The sequence below is a fragment of the Camarhynchus parvulus genome, chromosome 15, assembly GCF_901933205.1.
Source record: "Camarhynchus parvulus chromosome 15, STF_HiC, whole genome shotgun sequence".
In the NCBI taxonomy this organism is placed as follows: Eukaryota; Metazoa; Chordata; class Aves; order Passeriformes; family Thraupidae; genus Camarhynchus; species Camarhynchus parvulus.
The window spans coordinates 2,373,832-2,391,615 of record NC_044585.1 but is presented as its reverse complement, the minus strand read 5'-3'; the positions used below and the strand labels follow the sequence as shown (position 1 = coordinate 2,391,615).

Below are 17,784 nucleotides of genomic sequence, written 5' to 3'. Positions count from 1 at the left end.
ATTTATTAACCTGTGTTGTTTTGATTTTTTAAGATTTTCTAAACCTTCTGATGTTTACATTCTTGTAACTAACTTCCTCACGCACTTTCTGTAAATATTGGTTTGCATTCTTTTATGGAAGAAGAGAGATTTGATAAGACTTTTGGTTTGTCCAGTGTCATTGGAGAGGTGGCATTTTCACCCTCCAATCCACTCTCACTTTTGGAAATCTAGAAATGTTGAAGTCAGAAAATAAACTTCCCCTTTTTTACCTTGAAGAAAGCAGTGTGTGCACATCGTGTTATTTCATGTCCTATAGTGACATCCCTGCAGTGTCTTTTCTCATTTTTGTCATACTTGCTGTTCCATTCTCCCCACACACTCTCTGGGAGCACTCCCAGCTCTTCCCTTGGGCCAACCACCTGCAGGGAATAACCTGCCAGAGCTGAGGCCTCGACCCTCAGGCTCAAACTGCAGCTTCCTTTAGTGGGGAGGTGAATTCAGAGCTTTTGGCCCCACCCAGCATTTCCCTCCATTAAGTTCATTTCACCTCCCTGGAAATTCCACAACTGTCATCAAACTCGGATAATAGTGTTCAGTGAATTTACAAGAAATTATCAGTAGGGGATCAAATGATAGATGACAACCAAAAATTGATAAAAGCACTATCCCTCTAAAATTTCAATGCGTGGAGCTCTCTTTTGTAGCTGAGAACCAGGGACAGCTGTTGGCTCCAGGCAGAATGTTACCAACAGATGGGACAATTATTAATTGTGAGGTTTCACTGATGGAAGCTTTGCTTTACTTCATTTTTTTATTTCAGGGTTCAAAAGTGGCATTTGAGTCGCATTTGACCAGCTTTTGTACAGAAAACTTCACAAGAGAGGACGTGAAAGAAAGAGGAAGATGTTTGGTTCATAGAGACAAATAAGAATGTTGCACTCTGGCTTGTGTTCTGTGATCTGGAAATACACTTCTGTGAGTCATAAATGTGATTAAATCATGTCCATCCAAGAAGCATATTCCAGCTGTAATATCCTTTCTTTTGTGTATATGTTTGTGTGTTGGGGTGGGGGGGTTATTAGAAAAGTTCCTGTGTTCCAGAGTATTTTTATTTATAAGACCCTGGTGAAACAGTAAAAGCTCTGCTCAATCATCAGTACCTTTGTGCTAATGACAGTAATCATGCAGAAATCTCCAATGTCTCACCAGAGCTGCAGCATCCCCTCTAGCAAAATGCTGATTATGGATTCATGTGCAGGAGAGCTGAACACTGGCAATAATAACCAGATATTTATGGGTGTCAAAATCCCTCATTCCAAGAGCTCACAGAGGTACTTACACAGGACATTCATGATTATAGTGCAGCATAATCAATGGGATTTGGACAGCTTTGTTTTGGTATGGAACAAATACATATTCACTCATAAACATCACAAGGTACTTTCTGGCTGGTCATGGATATCAGTAAATTTAATTATTATCACTGAGTGTCAAATTTAATTAAGACTGAAGAAAGCAGAAGGTGTAAACTCAGCTGCATACTAACTTTCTTCTACATAACTTCTTTTGTAATATGTATTTCTGTAATCCTGTTAACCTAATCCTGAAAAATACTTGGAAATACATACAGAAGAAAATACAACACAAGAGAAGCTACAAAAATCTGGTCTTCCATGAAAGCCATCTTGTTTTGAATAAAATCAGAATCCAACAAAAATAAGCCTATTGGATCATCCAAGATCCAGGCAGAGAAAATGCTTTATTTTGTGCTAATCATAGTCATCAGAAGTGTAAGTTAATTCCAAGTGTGAAAATGAAGTAAGACTTGCCTAATGTGTGGTAATCTGAATCTTACAGTTAAAACTATCACATAAAAATTCAAGGAAAACAAAATCCTTAAGAAAGTTACCATCCCACCACAAAGCTTTAATCTAAAATCCCAGTCTAAAGAAAAGTTAGCTGTGGATGTATTCTTAAATGAAAACAAGGAAAAGGTTAAGAGATCATTAATTGTATCATTAATTGTAGCATCATGCTCTGGTGCTGGGATGTGCAATGCACATCACACTGACCATCCACAGGCATGTGTTTGGTACACATAATTCACAGGCTTTTATTGAACAAGATGATGGCAGCAGCCCAGCTAGGAGGAGAAAAGATCATTCAGACAAATGGGGCAATTACACGGTAACTTCACACAATCAAAGCTAATAGGAATAAAAGACACAGTTACAGATTTTCCACTACCCTGCTCCTTAAATCAGCATGATCACTTATTCCCAGTAAATATGCCTGAGCAGGTCTCAACTCATTAGATTTTACAGAGTCTGCTCTGCTTGGTTTTCAGCTGATGAAGTTATTAGGAGTGGGTGAAGGGATCCAGGACACAGCAAAAAGGATTTATTCTTCTTGGCACACTGCTTGCCAGCCTCAAATGCTGGATTTGGCTGTCTGACTCAGGGCAATTATGAAATACTCTTTCCAGTTCAGCTGTTGCCTCCCACATCTTTATCACCCCAAGATTCAAAGACAAGATGACTGACAGGGTACAGTAACTTGCAAAAAGGCTGAAGTAGAAAAGGAAAATCTCGTAGGGTCAACCAAGTGGAACTGAGTCACCTGGGATGGACACCCCTTAACTCAATGGTGTCAGAAACACCTTTACCTAAACTGGAAACTCCACAAAGTGTTTCTGGGAGGTGAACAAAACACTCCACTATACTTTAATCCATCCCTCGGATTTCATTTACAGTCCACTAGAAGGTTTTGTCTCAAAAACCTCCTCCTCCTCCTCCATCAAATAAAAGCAAAATAAAAAGACTACTGATTTGAAGGGTGGCCTTTTAAATGAACTGTTATTATCAAACTGTTTCTACTTGAAGTGGTTACATCTATTATGCTTCCAGACTATGTCTGTCTCTAAGTACATATTAAGCCTACAAACATATAATCTTGTAATTTTAACATGCATGTATTATGCCTGGTTTGACCAACCTGTCACATCACTGACCTCATGTCACACCCAACATTTATTTCCCCATTAAGGGCTCTGCTAATAACAGACATTATAGAACATACAAACCTAAAAATTCACACAGTCTTTGTGAGCAGATTCTTGCAGGATTTACAGAGCACTTTTTAATTTTGAGATTAAAAAAAAAGGCATGTAAGTAAGTATTTTTCTTTCCTGACAACCTGCTGGTTACAGATTATGAGACTGGTTCCACATGCTGATCCATAAGGACCATAATGAATGAATATTTTACACTGACAAAGAGTGCCATGTCCTAACTTCTCCTTCCAAACTGTGCCAACATTCATTTTGGAGGTAAAAGTCACAAAGAATCAAGACTTTATGTCAAGACAATACTAACAGGAAACTGAAACTACTGCCCAAACTGGCAACGAAGCAACTTCTGAAATTTCATTTGTATTTGCCTGCACGTTTACTCCAACTAAAAACAGCTATGTATAAATTTCTTCTGATAACAGACTAAAACAAAGAAAAATAGACTCCAAATATTAAGCTGGATTTTGCAGAGGAAAAAAAAAACCAACAGAACATGTAGCCAAACAAAATGTTCATAGAGTTTGAAAAGATGTTTAAAAAAGCACTCAACTATATTCACTAATCTCACAACAGCAAAACCAGGAAAGCTGTGAAATGGGAGAAAACAGATTGCATATGGAAAACTTGTTTTTCTGAGCACTATGGAGACCTGCCAATCCTCTCCTCTTCCCAGCCAACCATGAATTTTGGCCATCAGTCTAAATTCTTCATGCAAATTCCTGGCGTTGGAACGAAAATGCTGAATTTTCCAAGATGGTTATACACATTTAAAAATCAATCTCAGTTTTCTAAAATTTACCACTCTGCCCCCCAACAACACAACCTGATGTAATTTATCTCATTTTTCAAATCAGGCTGATCATGAGTAAATGTAAGCATAATTCTTACTGCAGTTACTGCTGACAGTGATCCATTTTGGGTGGTAATTTTCTGCAGGACTTTAACTTCCACTAAAGACACAGTAATGTGCCATTAAAGCACAGACATTGGACACTGCTCTACAAAAGAACCTGAATGAGTCACTGAAGAAAGAAAATGTAAAACCCATGTGAAAATATGCAGTGCACATATAGCAATAAGAAGATTTTTTTGGGTTTTGCCATGTCAAGTGTTCATTATGTATTCTGCAGAAGTCATAGAAAGGACAGTAACACTCAAAAATGCTCCTTGAAGCCAGCCTGGTAACTACTAGGCTCAAACAGGCAGGATTCAGTTTTTCTGAGTTCCAAAAGGAAACAGATTTAGACAACAATGTGTATTTCACATGGAAATCCGTCACTTAGTTGATATTTATATAAAGAGGGAGATATAAAAAGCAAAAGAGAAAGCTTCAACAGGGAAAAATAATGGAAGAAAATATTTTGCAAGTAGTTCCTCAGGCAAGGCCGTGCTATTTGAACCAATAAATTGAAAACAGGCAGCTTTTTTTGTTGAATGTTGATACAAAATCATGTCAGCAACAGTAATGACAGATTGCAGGAATCTATGGCTCCTATTCATGATGAGCTCCATGGAAAAATTAACAACTGTTACATACAAACAGCGTAAGAATGTTTTCAAAACAAGCTCTCTATAAAAAAGGGTGATATTTTTCTGGATAATCACTCTACAGACAAATGGAATATTCATCACCTTCCAGAAGGCTGGCAAGACTTGCCTGTGCTCACTTTGCAGTGACACTGGTGACATGGCTGCTCCAGGCCAGGGGTACAATTTGTTTCCCCTCCCTGTTGTTCTCATAAGTTTCAGTACTGGTGGGGAAGAAAACTCAGGAAGCTATGGAAAGCAGCAAATTATCTAATCCAAGATTCCCAAATATAAAATCTGTGAATTTAAACTTTGATTATGACAAACAGTAAAATGCCTCTCATCATTTCATTGTACTATTCCTACACATTTTGCCAATAAAGACTCAGGATACCCAGAAAGTTTATCTGTGTCACACGATGTGTTTACACAATATTGATTAATTTCTGCTTCCAAGTTACTTTTCAGTCTACTTATTCAGTAAAATAAATAATTGCTGTCATTTTTATGAGAACATCTTAATTTATGAGACATATCTAAAATGTAATTCTCTGCTGAATGACAGAAAATTACTTAGTTCAGTAATAAAAAAAGAAATTTTCTCCTTAACTGACCTCACACACGAGTCAGACAATCTAGGAGCTGAAGACTTGGCCCCAAGTGTAAGTAAAACAAGATGTGTTTTAGCACTGACACTTCTGCATCAGTGCCAGAGGCAGCACAGTTGGTTTGCTGGGATGTTGGACAATACTCTTTTCCTGACCCAGAGATGGGTTTTAAAACACCTGAGAGGCGTTTTAAAAACTTTTATTCCATTTTCAGTCTCATGAGGAGGGTGAGATAATACAGATGTTATAATTCACACCATCACAATCAGAAGCTAATTATTTCCTTATTGTAATACTATAAGAGATACACTATAAGTGAAACACTGTAAGTGTTTCTTGGCCTGTCAGCTTTAGCCACACCATGCTGTAGATGCCTTAAAGCCAATCATCTAAAATTACCCCTCGTGGGTCCTGCTACAATGCACCTTTCATAGTTCTACTTCTCCAAAGTGTGTAGTTGTGACCGTGTTCACAGGGATCTGAGGATGAGGGAAGAGATGAGGATCTGACTCCATGTTTCAGAAGGCTGATTTATTATTTTATGATATATATTATATTAAAACTATACTAAAAGAATAGAAGAAAGGATTTCATCCGAAGGCTAGGCTAAGAATAGAAAAGGAATGGTAACAAAGGCTTGGGGCTCGGACAGAGTCCGACCCAGCTGACTGTGATTGGCCATTAATTAGAAACAACCACATGAGACCAATCACAGATCCACCTGTTGCATTCCACAGCAGCAGATAACCATTGTTTACATTTTGTTCCTGAGGCCTCTCAGCCTCTCAGGAGGAAAAATCCTAAGGAAAGGATTTTTCAGAAAATATGTCTGTGACATGTAGTCTTATTTTGTGAGGCCATAATTTCAAACATTTTTCTAGTTCAATTTCTCTTTCAACAAGAGTTGAGACAGAAAGCTGACAGAGTTGATAGAGCTGATAGAGTTGACAGAGCCTGTCCTATTCCATGGCATTCCTAACTCAGCATTTCTTATCTCGAGGCTTGCAAACAGATACACACTGAGAACTCCCTCCAGATCCCAATCCCCCTGGGGCTCAGAGCTCACCTTGTGTGTTTTGCTGTAGGTGTAGAGGTAGGCCAGCCTGTAGAGGCTCTTGTAGTGCTGGGGGAAGCGGCTGAGGCACAGGCAGAAGGAGGAGATGCACTGCTCTGTCAGGAACTTGCGCTGCTCCTCCAGGTCTGCAGGGAGGCCCTGGGGGAACTCGCAGGCATCCTCTGCACAAGGCTCAGCCTTCTTCTTGCAGTCCCACTGCGAGCCTGGGGCCATGGCAGCTCTGAGGGCATTGCCAGGAGCACACTGAGGATCCAGCAGCAGTTTCTGGGCAGTAGGCTCAGTAGGATCGTAAGACACTGAGATCTCCAGCAGCTCCTCGGATTTTCCTGCAGTTGGAACAGTAAGAGGAAAGTGACAGTGAAATTGCCATTTCCAAATGGCAAATGACATCTAGAAAATGACAAAAATTCAGTGACAAAAGGTAATCTTTTTCTTCAAAGCCTAGACAGAAATACTGAAAAAAAAATATGACTATTTGTGATGTTCATTGAACAAGTAATCTGCAACTCATTGACAGAGCCACACAGTGGTGTCTCCATTGTCCTCATTTGGGTTTTATCCTGGTATCTCCATTGTCTTCACTTGGGTTTTATCCTGGTATCTCCACTGTCTTAATTTGGGTTTTACCCTGGTATCTCCATTCCCTTCACTTGGGTTTTATCCTGAACAACTGTATGAATTCAGCACACCTTACACAATGCAGGGTTTTACACACTTTTGGAAGATTGAGGAGAAAGGGGGAAAAAAGCTTTGGAGGGGGGAAGAAAGGGTAAATTCAGGAACATTTTACTGCAAAGAAAAGAAGAAAGAACAGAATATTAATGCCATCCTGCCAAGTGAAATGCATTATTCTTAATGGTCTGCCTAGAACACAATCCCAGAACACAAAATGGACTCAGACAGAAGGATCAGCAGCAGCTCACCTGGTCTTCTGCATAATGCAGGACCTACAGTTCCATGTAAATATTTTTGTGATTAACTTGGTAATTTATAATTCAATTGACCCATCTTTTGTTGAAGGATACCAAATCTTACTTCAGAAATCATCTTGTTACAGCGGCAGCTTCCACATTTCCTGTTAGCTAACCACTGCTGCTGGAAACACACATGCTACATGCAGATTAATTTCTTTAACTTTGATCTTCAGTCATAGAAGTTTACCATGTCTTTGTCTTTGCTAGGATAAAGAGTCTCTTACATTAGATCTTATCTCCCAGCAGAGTGTAGAGATACTAAAATGTACTTCATCTTCAAATATAAAGCTGCTTCGTAACTTTTTCTCTCACAAGGCTGAATTTTTGAGTCAAACATGTTTTATAGAACACACATTTTTCAAAATGTGCTTGCCTGATGTCTATATCCAAAATAATTTTACTGTATAGGTAGCTTTATGGGAAATAACATCTGTTCTAATAAACACCAGCAATTTAAGAATGCATTTGATGGTTTTTCTGACAGACAAATGATGACAATAACACAGCTCACTGCAAGCCTGAAAAAGAGCCATGATTTTAGTCTAGCAGCCAAAAGATTACTAGATTTAGTGATTATGGAAGTAGTATTTCACAAAACTAGGAACTGGCATCTATTTCAGCCTGTCAATGCAAGCACCACCACAGGCTTCCCTAGCTTAGGCAAGACTGAAGTAAAATATTTTTAAAAACAAGAAACCAAGGTAATCCAAGTCTGCAAAGAAAGAGGTAACTGCTTGGCCCTTGTTCCTAGTGAGATCAGGGAAGTGACTCAGGACTCTCCATAGCATGATCTCTGGATCTCTGAAACTGGGAAATGTGAGCTGGCAAAGAAGACTTAACATCCCACAAAAAGCCACAGCCTGGAAAGGTGGACAAAATTTACACATTGGTTTTGTTTGTCTTTCACTGTTGAAGTCCAGGCTCTTTATCTACTGTCACATCCAACTGTACAAACATCAGACAAAGGGAAATTCCAGCTAATGGATTTTGAAACCATTTTTCCAGTGGCATACAGAACACTCAGTACCATTATATATGGAAAAATCTGGTAGAGAGCAATTCTAGCTCTCCACTGGAATGAAGTATACAATGGAATAAAGCATCTAAATTCTACTACTGAGGCTCTTCTCTGTACTGAATATTAAGCTGCTACTGGGACAGAACAAAAAGGGCATCTATTCCTGGGAAAAGTAAAAATGTATTGTTTGAGACTATATTCAAATAATTGCTCTTTAAATTATTTAAAAATATGAAACACTGAAGAAAAAGCAAATGATAACCTAAAAGAAAGCAAGTCAGTCAAAGGGCCAGCAGACAGCAGCTCAATTTTTCTTTGTAAGATTTAACAGATAGAACAAATTGGATTGGTGGACAAATTAATGGGGCACAGCTCTAAATTTAAGCTACACACATACAGGCAGCAATGATACCTAGTTAAAACCCTCAGTTACAGTGCAGCATATTTCAGTGCATCTGCAAGCCAGGAGAAACATTTTCATGAGACTATTGCAGCTGACATGATCTATTAAATCAGGCATACCCTTTTCCTCTGCAGATCCCAGGGCCTCTTTGCTGAGCACCAGTGTATCAGCACAGGTAGCAGGAATCCTCTTCTCTGTGTAAGTCTTCTTCAGGCTGTCCTGAGAGCTGGCAGGCTCATTGAACATATCCTGTGTGGAGCTGGAGTCAGACAGCACTGCTCCAGTGCTATCCTGACTCCTCTCTGCAAAACAGATAAAGAAGGAATGCATCTCCTCATACTCCTCAAGCTGCTGCTTGTCTCTTGGTAACAGCAACACAAAACTCTGCAAACTCTAACAACTGCCACACAGGATCCCTAAGCACCACCAAGAAAAGGTATTTCATTCTCATCACATTTCTTCCTAGAATATATTCCTGGAAGTTGATTCAAAGGCAATAAAGCTCAACTTTCAAGAGCAGTTAGACTGGGGACACAATATTTCAGGCAGCATGGCCCTGGAAAATCTCCCAGTTTTACAGGACCATTTGCCTTGGAAAGCACCCAGTATAATTTTCAACCTGACACAAGCAAAATTCAATTGACAAGAGAAAACCATGAAGAACAATACTGGTAAAAATTACTCATGAAAGAAAGAAAAAACCAGTAAAATTAGAGGGCAAAGACTAACAGGAGTGATCTCTGATGCCAACTATCCTGCAGGTGTAAGATGCTATTCAACAAACACTCTGAAAGGTGATTTGATATGGCAAATAAACAACACATCAAAGAACCAGGCCTAATACAGACAGGGAAACTGGACCTCAAGGCAGCCACAGAACAAAAGGAGAAGTGACTTTACCTTGACAGAGTGAAGCAGTGGCTGCTGACTACAGCACAGTCACAACTAAGCTGTTAATGTGCACAGGAACAGGCACTGTGACTTTATCAGGGGGGATAAAACACACCTCAGAACAGGCAAGTGAAAACCTCCCACTCATGTCTGAAACCTGCCAGATTTAACCCAAGTTCTTTACATCAAGGGTTATCAGAGGCAACCCTGCATGAGTAAAGAACACAGCTGAGTCTCTCTGACAGAAAGAGGCCTGCACATTCCCACTGAGATGGGAAACTGGCATTTTTCCATATTTTGCCAACATAATTCAGTGTTCAATATAAAATTCCAATACAGGCAATTCTCTTTAAATCTGGAGTCCACAAGAATTATTTCCAGTTTCATCTTAAGATACTGATACTTGATTCTGTGATCTAGTTAAAGGTGTCCCTGCTCATTGCAGGGGTGTGGGACTAGATGATCTTTAAAGGTCCATTCCAACCCAAACCATTTTATGATTCTGTACAGAAATGGCATAACCATTCCTGGTTATGGGGGTTACATCCATTGTCTAGGTAGTTCCACTGCATTCTGATTCATTAGATTTATTGATAAGATCAAGAAAGAAAATTAACAAAGCAAAAGCCCTTGCTTTGAGATGAGCGGATAATTTAATTAAATTTCTTCTGTTCCATCTGAATTGTACTTGTTCAGGAGAGAGCTAAGGGCCTTCTATGAATTTATTTTATCAAGATAAATCCCTCTGCAAACCTTCAGCTTGCAGATCAGGTTCTGCTTATTAGGATTCCAATGAATTTAAACTAAATTTGATGCACTCTGTGGTTTTTCACTACCACACAAAGAAAACCTTCCCTTTCAGTGAGCAGATCTTAATAAAACTCTGTCTTGGAAAAGAATGGGGGAACAGTATTTGCTTCCTAATTGGAAGCTATAGAAGCTGGTTAATGATGACAAGTTTTATACAGAAGGAATATAATTACAAAGAATGGGAAGAGAAGGATTCTGAAGAGAGGTCAGTCAAGCTTTAAATGACTCATTTATAAAGCTTTAATAACTTTCTGTGGTACAAATCAATACTATTGAACTCCCAGTTGACATCAGGAAAATCATTTACAGTAGCTCCCTTGGTATTTTTTTAAAAAAAGTTCCTGTATCTGTGGCAAAGAGGCTGATTACTCATCTAGGGGGAAAAAAACTGCAAATTTCCAGATGTTGCCACAAGCCTGCAGGTCAGTTTTGATGTGTGGGTTATGACAGATGAAGCATCAGAATGTGAATCAAGAAATGCCAGACTAATATGCCTGGGTGAGATCAGATCACTGGGAAGTTACAATAGTTTTTCATCATGCAAAGATAGACAATGATTCAACACATTAAATTTCAAATGTATGCATGAGCTTTTCCTTATGGGAACAAATGTAAACACCTCCTTACAATTAGCTAGCTAATTTAATTGAAATTTCTGCTTAAATGACTGTGGGTCTAGGTAGGGATGTTAATTCTCCTTTTCTTTCAATACATTAACCCTGTTTAAAAAATGATATTAACATTGGGCTCCTTAATCACTGGAAACCAGAGGAAGGTGACTATTGTGGCAACTTTCTATTATATTACATATTCCTTGAATGCAGCAGATACTTTCAAACTAAGTGAGCCAGATGGAAAACCCTGGAGTATTCCAGAAATTAGCAGCAGCCACCAATTATTAGCATTAATTTCTCAGAAATCACAGAGGATGGGTAAAGTCCCAGGGAATGTAAAACAAAGTGCAGTGCTTATCTTTACAAAGGATGAAAGGTCAAAGCTGTGAGCCAGCCAGCCTTCATCTTCCACAGAATTATTTGAGCATAAATAAATAAATCCTTCTCTAAGCACCTAAAAGGTAACAGGATCAGGAGTAGAAAATGTGTGAGTGGATCCCAGCACACACATTCATAAATGTGAATTTGTGATGAATTTGTGTCTCAAACCAGAACTGGCCTAAATGTCAGGCTACTCTAAACACACCTCAGCAAAGCAGCACCCTTGAATGTGCAATCAGTAACTTCACAGAAAAAATATATAAGAGCCTTCCTGTTCTACTGAGCACTAATGAAAATTAAACTTAATTACAGTGTCTGTATTTGGGACCCACATTTTAAAAAAGACACTGAAATAGGGAAAAATTAATTCAGAGGAGAGGATAAAAATGAGAGATTAATGAGATGACATATGAAAATCACCAGGAGAATTGGACTTATCTTAAAAAAGATGAGGTAGAATTTCCAAATACATATGATTAACCAAAATAAAAATACAATAATTGCTGTTCATATTCATTAGGTATGTATTCATTAGGTATTAGGTAGTGCAAAAGGCAATAGGTTTTAATTGCAGCAAGAAAATTGACTTTTTTTGCCCTCATCTCTATCTTAACTGCAACATACAGTCAGGAAATAGTTCAGTGAACCAACCTACAGAGTCACTGTGGGCTTTCAAAGACAGGCAGACAAACAGCCATCATTTGTTAGGTTACCCAAGATGCTCCTCAATATAATAAAAAGCTCTGACAATACCTAAGCACTGCAGTATGCAATGCAGAACTTGTGGCAACTGCACCAATTCACATCCTAACTCTGGTTTTCTAAAAAGAAAAAAAAAAAGCATATTTTGTACACATGGAAGTACTATTGTCTTCTAGCCTAGCTGCCAAATACAGCTTTTCTTATAAATATAAATATGCTAGATGGACACACAGCAGATATTTTACATTTGTTGTGCTGTGAAGCTGTTCCTTTCTCTGGTAAGAGCTGAGTGCAGTTGAGACAGTCATTAGTGCTACTTAACCTGTGTGCCAAGGACTGCAGTGTGTGAGGCAGAGAATAATTTCCAAATTCCCAACTGCTCTCAACACCTGCTCTTCTGAATGACTCAAATCCATGGAGAACATCAGTGCTTTTAATAATTTCTGCCATAACTAGAGACAATTTAATGCAACCCAGCGTAATTTAAAAGTTAAAAAGATATTTTTTATATTTTAATGATTTTTTATATTTAAATTTTAAAAATATTTTATATTTTTATATTTTGTTTACCTATTTTCTTAGTTTCCCCATAAAATATATAAATATATAATATATAGAAATATAATATATAAAATACATTTTATATTTTTATATTTTTAATATTTAAATTTTTAAAATATTTTATATTTTTATATATTGTTTACCTATTTTCTTAGTTTCCCCACCCAGCAATAGCAATAAGACAAGCTTTTCCAAAAAGTTGGGGTGGTCCCTTGTTGTAAGAGATTGGTAAATCAAGGACTAAATATTCTTTTGAGGTCCCTCCCTGTAAAGTTTCCTATTACTTCAAAAGCTAAGATAAAAATACAGCTGGGTATTAATGTCCCAAAATTATTATCTGTAGCAGAAATGAAGAGCCCAGGGAGAAAGTTCTACTAAATTGTGCATAAGTAACTGCAACTATATTCCTAGGAATAATATGATCTGATAGTAATATTTCTCCTTGGTATTATTATATTTTGTTTCATTACTTCATTGCATCATTCCTAGTTTTAGGAATATTTCAAACAACCTGATGAGCTGAAATCTCAATTTGATGTAAAGTTAAATATTTCATGTTTATCTCTAAAAATTTCAGAAAATGGCACTTGAAAGCAAGTTTTTTTTTACTTCATTTCTCATAATGTCCTCAACTTGTCACATTTCATTTCACATCTATGTCAGATTACATCCCCTACTCTGTCAACAGGTGAAAAAGAGCAGCTTTGGGCAGGAGATTGAAAAAGGTCAAAAGAAGAATCTTGTTAACTTTCAAAGACATTAGTAAAAAAATACTAATTATTATCAGAAAGATGTCATTGGGAAGAAAGAACTTGTATATTAATCTGTACTGCCAAGACCTTCACTGCATCACACTGAGGTCCTGTCAGTCACATGGATGATTAAATCACTGCCATTACTGAACCACATCTGTCACAGATGTGTTAGAAAAAATATCTGAAGTCTGTTTGCCTTAATTCCATGCTTAAGAGCATTTAAACATTAATCTTATCCTGAATGAAATAGGTTTACTGGCTTGACTTCAAAAATCCCTGTTCCCACTATTGCTCCACAAGCAGACACAGCCAGCAGCGTGTCACTGTCACTGCCACTGCTCCCTGAGCCCATGGGCACAGCCCCTGCAGGCCAGCCCGCCACCAGAACAGAGCTGTGGCACACTCTGGAGAGCAAAAATGGCCTTAAAATGGTTTCATTTTAAAATGCAGCAGGAAACAGGGCTCAGAACTGCAGCAGGCACTGCCCTGTGCCAGCACCTTCCCACAGGAGCCCTGTGCACCTTCCATGAGCCTTGGGACCCAAACTGAGCCCCCAGCACTGGGACAGGGACAGGGACAAGGACAAGGACAGAGATGTGTCACTGCTGAGTGACCAAACTGAGCCCCCAGCACTGGGACAGGGACAAGGAGGGAGATGTGTCACAGTGTGAGTGACCCAGCACTGGGACAGGGACAAGGAGAGAGATGTGTCACTGTCAAGTGACCCAAACTGAGCCCCCTCAGCACTGGGACAGGGACAAGGAAGGTGATGTGTCACAGTGTGAGTGACCTGGAGCAGCTCAGACAATGCCAGTGCCAGAGCTCTCACTGCTAAGCATGATGACCAGGTACAAAGTTACAGAATTGATGCTCAGGGGAGCTGAAGCACAGCTCCATGGTGCCAATGGCAATGAGGTGTTCTGCCTTGGACAATTATTTACTATGCAGCTCAGTAATCCTCTTTTGAAACTTTCAGGAAGTTAAAAGGAAGATGGAGAAGATCTCTGAGACAGCTGCATACAGGAGTAAGTAAAAGGGTCAGAAAGCCAGGAGGGTACAACTCACTTCTGAATGATATCTCTGTCTGTCTTAAACATCTGAAGGAAAATGTGCATCCAGTTACTGTGAGAAGGTGTCTAAATCATGATAAACAATCAGTTACAAGTCAAAAAGTCAGAAATGAGTGGCCCAGAAAGCTTTTCTACAGAGCTCTATACATATGCTAACTCAATTTGCAGAAAAGAAACATCCTGCTGCACAGTTCAGAGCTTATGAATAAGCAACTATATATAACTGAAAAAAAATCTTGTGTCATGCAATAAAGGTGGGTTGTTCACAGGCTGTGAAGGTACAGACTCTCTTTGTCCTGCCTGGCAACATCTCTCCCCTCTCCACTTGAACATATGAGCATTTTTCTTCCCTGGTCTGCAGTCAGAAACATGATGTATCACAGAATTCTCATTCTGCAAACAGACTCCACCCATAACAGAAGACAACATTTAGCTCTGCATCAAAAGGCACTTGCACATTATTAAAAAACAAAAGAATTGCAAAGATTTGCATGGGAGTAGGTTAATTTGAGGACAGCAATTTAAAGGGAGTTCTCTTTTAACATGAGTCAAAGATGAGAGTCTATGTTTTGTCTGGCTGTACTGAACACAGAATGTGTTTCCATAACTTACAGTCCTGTATTGCTGTTCTGTCTCCAAGAGCAGAGCACCAGAGCATCTCACCCATGTCCCATCTATTTGGACAAATGCTTTTTACATAATCTCACACTACATCTCAGTGTGACATTTGTACTAATCAGAGAGAGGTTAAATTGGGGCAAGGTAAAAATGGAGCACACTGCAATAAACTGGGTGTGATTCATTATTCATCGAGTCCAGTGTGCAGTCCCCATGGACACCCAGCACCACGTGCCAGCACAGCACATGCACTGCAGACCCAAAGATTGCATTTCTAACTGCTGAAGGGAGAGAATTTTAAAGGCAAGATTTTAATGTTCCAAAAAGCAAAGTGGACATTCTTTTTATGCACAGAAACATCCACTCCATCCCAGCAGCTGACTTAGCTTAGCATGAGTGACAACCTGGTGCAAGAAGTTGCTCAGAGATCACCTTTGTCTCATCAGGATGTTGAGAACCCCCATCTACAAAAACTGTGCATCTTCATCACATTTGCAGAATTACAGACCAACAAACTATGGGGTGAGACTTCTCCCACAGCACGAAGCAAGGAGCCTTTCCTGCGAGTTTATCATGCAGGTTCTGCCAATTATTAAAAGCAAGCCGTGACAGGTAAAAGCAGGAAGAGAATGCCTGGGGAACAGAGATTTGTGTAAAGGTTAGAGGCAGCACGGGCAATATTGGTTGCAAAAGCAATCAGGCAAAGACAAACACAACAAAGGACAATTAAGTCTAACTACACACGACATACTACATGACATGGATGAAGACTTAAACAACACAACATTTTCACACTGCAATAGCCATGGATACATCATCTGCATACCACCACAGGAATATGGAACTGAGTATCAACACAACAAAGGCATATCACAGTAAAAAACACCTCCTAAACAATCTCCCAGTCTACTTTTTGGGAAACAAATACCTTATTCACATTTTTAAAATTTTATTTTACTACTTTTCCTGCTTTCTGAACTAACTCTATTGCTTTTCCTGCAATTGGTTTTTACTGACTACATACATCCAGCCTGTATAGAGGAGGACACAGAGCATATCTGTTTTGCTATGTAACCATTTAGCTTAAACCCAGTAACAGCACAGGTAATAAAAGTCTGAGGGGCTGGCAAGTTCCTGGGTTTTCCTGTTCCCTATTTTGCTCTTAGAAAATAAAAGTCTGAACCTATGCTTCCGACTTCTAATGCCAGTTTTCACTTTGGAGGGTTATAAAATAGCAATAGGAAGGGGTGATGACAGGAAAGATGGGACTAACAGAAGGAAAGAAAAGATGTTGCCAAATGGAAGGACAAGAAGAGAGAAAGGAAGCTGCCCAATTTGCACACATGACAGCAGCAAGTCAGCCAGCAAGTAACAGCTGCCATTCAGCAATACTTTTGTCTCCTTGAAGGAGATACGTGCTAGCAGCTGCCATGAGGAAAAAGAAGTTTAGTTACTTTACAAGCTGTATTTACTGGTTCCTTTCTCCTGTTTTCATTAAATACATGACTTAAAACTAGTATCACCAGCACTCATTGGATCTGGAGGCTTTCAATGCTCTCAACTTTAACACTGATTTCTGCATATCCCAGTCATCATCTTCCACCAGCAAAACATCCTAGAGAGCTACAGAACTATAATGACACATTTAAATAGAATGCATTCAAAATAAGTCTGCCCTCAAAGCTTCACCTGTTTACAGATAAATGTTTGAAGATCAGAACCCCAGGATTTTCAAAAAAAGATGTTTGGCTGTACAGCAATTCTCTCCAGCTTGTAATGAGATGATTTGCTGCTCTAGAAGGCACCAAACTAACAACCAAAACCCAAACCCACAAAAACCACAAAATTAATAGAATAAGTAGAGTTCAGAAGGAACTGCAAGTGTTCATCTAGTCCATTCCTTTTTCATCAGGATAAATTATATCTCCATCAAGCCTGGCAGACAGCTGCATTGCCACTTTTTAATGACTTCCAGGGCTAAAATATTGCAGGGTTATACAAAACCAGAATTTCCTAAGACTCCTCTGACACAGTTTTGTAATGTTCAGAATGAAAATGCAATTTAAGTGCAATATCATCTGTTCTGTCTTCCATGAACACAGATATCCTGGGGTTTTGCTTCTAACTCTTTGTACAGCTTCCAACACTATCTAGGTTACTCTGCTGTCATGTCTCCCCTGAGTCCTCGCCTCTGCAGACAAACCATCCCAATTCCTTCTCTCTTTCCTCACAGGTCATGTTTTCTCAAAGCACAGAACACAGAAATGGTCAAAAAAGGTCTCAAAGGTCAGTAATGATCCCAAATAGCATCTTGTTTGTGGTAATATATGAAAAGTGTGTAAAACTGTACAATACTCTACTTATGCCATCTATGATCAACAATATCAATGCAAGGGTAAATTAGAGTATTGTCAAGCCTCAGAAAGAATAAATACCTAGGCTGAATTTTGGTCAATTTATTTGTTCTTGAACAATGATATAGACTGCTTCATTTCAGTCAGAATGGTTAAAAAATAATCTAAAGAGTAGTCAAATGATGAGTATTTTCTTGCTATTTTTAGGAATGGTACAATGGAAATGCTGGCGCCAGCTTTCTTCAGTGATGTGATTATGTGTAAGATGTCAAGAGCATTTTACTTCAAAAGTCTGTATTTTAATACAAGTAAAATGCAAATGCATGCAGAAGAGCAGAGTATATGTAATAATATAAAAGTGGAAGACTTCT

The 17,784-nt window shown here is 38.8% G+C and overlaps 1 protein-coding gene across 1 annotated transcript in view; it reads right to left on the bottom strand.

Annotated features, from left to right (window-relative positions):
- The window catches only part of CABIN1 (calcineurin binding protein 1), a 112,868-nt gene that overhangs the window by 62,161 nt on the left and 32,923 nt on the right, over window positions 1-17,784 (bottom strand). The window contains 2 exon segments of the mRNA XM_030958606.1: window positions 6,254-6,588; window positions 8,777-8,959. Coding sequence (XP_030814466.1) covers window positions 6,254-6,588; window positions 8,777-8,959 — 518 coding nt within the window.